General features: G+C 55.9%; 1 protein-coding gene across 1 annotated transcript in view; it reads left to right on the top strand.

The window, feature by feature from the left end:
* The first annotated feature begins 4,857 nt into the window (after positions 1-4,857).
* Positions 4,858-5,020, top strand: part of B3GALNT2 (beta-1,3-N-acetylgalactosaminyltransferase 2) — a 19,787-nt gene continuing 19,624 nt past the window's right edge. The window contains exon 1 of the mRNA XM_014446826.2: positions 4,858-4,996. Within this exon, the coding sequence (XP_014302312.1) occupies positions 4,858-4,996 (139 nt within the window). The remainder of the gene's footprint in view (positions 4,997-5,020) is intronic.

Raw genomic sequence — 5,020 nt, forward strand, 5'->3', positions numbered from 1 at the left:
CAAGCGGTTCCAGGGGCGACCAGGTGAGGGTTGCCCCCTCCCTGTGGCGTCTGTTCCCGATGCTGGTGCTGAAATGCGATGCTGGTGCTGAAATGCGGGTGCTCCTCTGAGGGGCTTTGGGGAGCGCGGGTCTGCTTCGCCTTAGAAATAATAACGGGGGGGGGTGGCAAGGAGGGCAGGGGTGCCGCTGGAGAAGGGTCTGCATTGAGGACTTGCTTGTCGTGTGCACCTTGGACTAAGGCATTAGGACGTCCCAACATGTCCAAGTTCGACCAAATGGTAACATGGTTGGTGGCTGCCGGGTCCCCCTCCCCATCCCGGTTCTGCTGGCTTGTTGGTCCTCCCAGGACTGTCAGAGGCTGGTCGCAGCCCGGCCCACGTGGCTCAGTGGTTGAGCCTCGACCTATCAACCAGGCAATCAGGGTTCATTTCTGGTCCCGGGTTGTGGGCTCCATCCCCACTGCGGGGCGTGCAGGAGGCAGCCGATCAATGATTCTCTCTCATCATTGATGTTTCTGTCTCTCTCTTCCTTCCGCTGTGAAATCAATAAAAATATATATATATTTTTAAAAAAGGCCCTTTCAGTCCTGAGAAACCAGACCCTGTCCCTGTGAACTGTGGATTATTGCCAAAGTGTGTGTTGGCTTACTTCTCCGCCGTGAGAAAAGGTAGACACAGCACTTAATAGTCGGGTCCGGTGGAAATACACGGTGTACCCGATGCCTTGCTTGTTTAAGGAGTAGCCTGGCTGTGGGGTCATCAGGCTGAAATGACTGTTTAGGACAATGGCCTTGCTGTTTGCGGCTCCGACCCTCAGCCTCCTTGCAAGGGGACCGGGTGGGTCTTTAGGAGCGATTGCGGGTAACGCTGCCTCACACACACACACACACGCACACACGCACACACGCACACACGCACAACTACACCTTATGAGGAAGGTGGCCAAATGGCTGAGAAAAGATTGACGTGCAAAAGACACATCATCTCATTTATTTATAGCCACATCTCACTATCACCTTTTTTTCTTTTTTTTCTTTTTATACCCTGTCTTGTTGTTCTACTTGGGAAGGGGAGAATGCCTCAAATGCATGCGTGTCCGTCCATTGCCCTTTCTCGTCTCGGGACTTTGAAGCGGCGTCTTTTGGAAATCCCCCGGTTTGCTCTCCCCGCCCCTTTCTGAGCGGAGCTCCTGTCCAGTCCTGTGGATTGCCCTTGTCTCTCGGGTATTTTAATCACTCTGGACACACGCAGGCAGGAAGAGACGTACCGCTCAGGGAGAGGGGTTATTTGGTCGCTGTTTGTGAACTGGAAACGGAAAGTTAGCTTCTTTAATGCACCAAAAACACGACAGAATATCCTTCCCACAGCAGCCAGCGGCAGGTGGCGGACGGGACGGGACAGGACGGGCGCTGAGCAGGCCCCGCCTCGCCCTTGGGAAGCAGCGCCTGTGCCCTCTGCCCCCTCTCTCGGCCGTTCCAGGGCCTCCAGGGCCGCGGGAGGAAGGAGGGCATGTCCAGCAGCAGCACCACCAGCATCTCGCAGGCCCGCAAGGCCGTGGAGCAGCTCAAGATGGAAGCCTGCATGGACCGGGTGAAGGTGAGCACCGCCCCCACCCCCCTGCCCTCGGCCCACACCCGCCAGCAGTTTGCTTCAGCATTGCCTCTGTGTCCACCACGGTCAGGGGTCAGGGGTCAGGGGTCAGGTGATGCCCGGTGTGAGGGGTCTCCAGGTATACGCCGGGTCCTCAGGGCTCTGTCTAGCTCCATTGTCGTGCCAATAAGCAAGAAATTCAGCATTGAGCCCTAGGTGGTTTGCACAGTGGTTAGAGCAAACATGTCAAACTCGCGGCCGGTGTGAGGGAGAGAGAGAGAAACATCAATGATGAGAGCATCATTGGTTGGGGGCCTCCTGCACTCCCCCCACCGGGGATCGAGCCTGCAACCCGGGTGTGTGCCCTGATCGGGAATCGAACCGTGACCTCCTGGTTCACAGGTCGATGCTCAACCCCTGAGCCACGCCGGCCGGGCAGAGTGAACACTGAGCTTGACCTTGTCAAAGACACCATCACCGTGGGGGCTGCAGCTTGGCTGTGCTCTCCACTATAATCCTGCTTTGTTTTCTCGGGGGTGGCGGGCGGAGCCGGCAGAGACATCAAAGACGCTTGTAATGGATCCCAAGTCCTATTGTTAGAGAGACCGGATTGCTGAGCAATAGGTGTGAGGCGCTCTGAACGGATGGGAAGAACGAATGCAGGGCTGTCACGGCCAGAATAGTAATTATGCCATCCCCTTGTCCTGGAATGTGACTAGAGCAATTGCAACATCTTCTGCCATCATTGAAGCCTGTAATTACAGTGCAGCCACGGGGGTTATGTGCTCACTTGGTCTGTTTTAATCACCACTTTTCCTCTGAAATGAAATGGTAACGTCCCACAGTTGTTCCCAAGCTGCCGGTTCATTTCTTTTCTTTCTTTCTCTTTTTTTTTTTTTTTTGAGTCTACAGACTGTCTATTAGAGGGTGGAGAAGGGCAGGGAGGAGAGCTGCCCCTTCTAGTGACTGACTACAGGGTTCCACGTAGCACGCTCTGGACCGCACGCTGGTTCTGGCTTACACTTTTGCTTCTGGTCTCTGAGCAGCAAAGCGGCCCCTGCCTGGAAGCCATTGTGCGGAGGTGGAGGCGGAGGGGAAAGCGGGAAAGCGGCAAGGGGACTATTGATGGGGAATGAACAAAGCCTCACACCTCTCGCCCGAGGCAGGAGCCGGGTGAACGGACTAGCCTGGGGCTCTGGGTTCTCTCCCCCAGCCTCTGAGGGGCAGGCTGGGCTGCGGGGGGGATTGATGAGCACTGAGAGCCTGTGGTCCAGCAGGCCAGCCTGGCAGCCAGAGGGGAGGCTGGGAGGAGTCTTGCAAGGAGTGAGCCCCACCCCGTGAGGATGAGCGAGGATGATGGCCGGAGCCAGGAGAGGGTGCGCATAAAGAGGCAGCAACCAGGCAGACACCCACCTCTCTTTTATTGGGGGGGCGGGCACCGGGAGGAGCGGGCCTCAGGCCCTCTCACTGCGCGGCTTGTTCACTGGCACTACAGTGGCCGGGGCCTGTGGCCTCGCTGTTCGCCTGGTGAAGCCACACTCGCCCAGTGTCCTGCTGTCATCCAGAAGTTGGTCATCCTTGTACAGCCGCTTGAGAATGCCCTCGACGATGCGTTTCAGCTCCAACACGGTGCTAGTCTTCTTGGTGTCCGTGAATGTGGAGGTCTTGTGGCGCCGGATCATAAGGAACACGTCCTGGGGGCAGCGGATTAGCATGAACAGGGAACCCGCCTCCCCTTCTACGCGCCCCCCCCCCCCACCCCCCGCACACCTGTGGCCTCTGTCGTTCCCAGCCCTGCCCCCGGTTCATGTCTTTTAAACTGGGCACTTGCGCCCTAGCCGGTTTGGCTCAGTGGATAGAGCATCAGCCTGTGGACTGAAGGGTCTCAGGTTTGATTTCAGGTCAGGGCACATGGCCGGTTGTGGGCTCGATCCCCAGTGTGGGGCGTGCAGGAGGCAGCCGATCCATGATTCTCTCTCATCATTAATGTTTCTCTCCCTCCCTCTCTGAAATCAATCAATCAATCAATCAATCAATCATCTGGTCACTTGTGACCTCCTCAGGTCTTGGTTCCTGTTACACAGGACTCCACTCTCACCCAGAGAAGTGTGGCTAAGCAAACGCACCCGTGATCCTACAATAAGAAAGGGAGGCGAGCTGACAGTTTTGTTTTCTTGGAAGAGAAACGGTGGCATCAAGGGCAGCACCATCTTTGGAGGTGACAGAAGCCTCCCTGGATGAGACCCGCCAGACCAGCAGGGCCGGGCACTGGTAGCAAGGTTGTTAGGGTGTTGCAGACACGGGGCTGCGAGGGACGCAGATACACGGATGTGAGACAGAACATGGCCCAGCGCCGTCCTCCACCACTGTCCCGAGAGAGCCCCATTTCTGAGCCCCCACCTCCCGTGCTGCTGTCCTGGCGCAGTGCCCCCTGGTGGCTGCTCTTGGGAAATTAAATGAGTCAGATCCATCTACATCAGTGGTTCTCAACCTTCCTAATGCCGCGACCCTTTAATACAGTTCTTCATGTTGTGGTGACCCCCAATTTCATTGTTACAAATTGAACATAATTAAAGCATAGTGATGAATCACAAAACAATATGTAATTATCTATGTGTTTTCCGATGGTCTTAGGTGACTCCTGTGAAAGGGTCGTTCGACCCCCAAAGGGTCTGATCTACATAGATACTCACAGGCATCTGAACTAGTAAACTGATCCAGGGCGAGGAAGGAATAATTATAATGTAGCAAGTCAGCTTCAGACCAGGGGAGGGTGCTGGTGAACCATAAACCGAGGCACATGAAAAATTTTCTTCATACTAAAATATTTTTCAGGAGTTTACTAGTACCTGAGCTCAGCTGGCGTGGCTCAGTGGTTGAGCATTGACCTACGAACCAGGAGGTCACGGTTCAATTCCTGGTCAGGGCACATGCCGTGGTTGCTGGCTTGATCCCCAATGGGGGATGTGCGGGAGGCATCCGATCAATGATTCTCTCTCATTGATGTTTCTCTCTCTCCCTCTTGCTGGCCAAGAGTTTGACATGCTTGCTCTAACTGATCAGAGGCAGCCGATCAGTGATTCTCTCTCATCATTAATGTTTCTCTCCCTCTCCTTTCCTCTGAAATCAATAAAAATATATTTAAAAACAGGGGAGGCCGGGACCCTCCTGCTGCCTCCCGTTCTGCCAGGTGGTGGGACTGGAGCAGCGTCTCTCTCATGGGAGGCAGATGTCCACCGTCTCCTCGGGTTTGCACCCAGGCCGAGCATGGCCTCGCCGCTGGCTGTCCTAGGCGGGCCCACTCTCCACACGCAGGCTGGGAACTGGCCCCTCACCCTGCGCCCGTCCGTGTCCCCGCAGGTGTCCCAGGCCGCCGCAGACCTGCTTGGGGGACTGCGAGGCCCACGTTCCGGGAGGACCCGCTCATCAT

Source organism: Myotis lucifugus, unplaced genomic scaffold, assembly GCF_000147115.1.
Source record: "Myotis lucifugus unplaced genomic scaffold, Myoluc2.0 scaffold_578, whole genome shotgun sequence".
Classification (NCBI taxonomy): Eukaryota; Metazoa; Chordata; class Mammalia; order Chiroptera; family Vespertilionidae; genus Myotis; species Myotis lucifugus.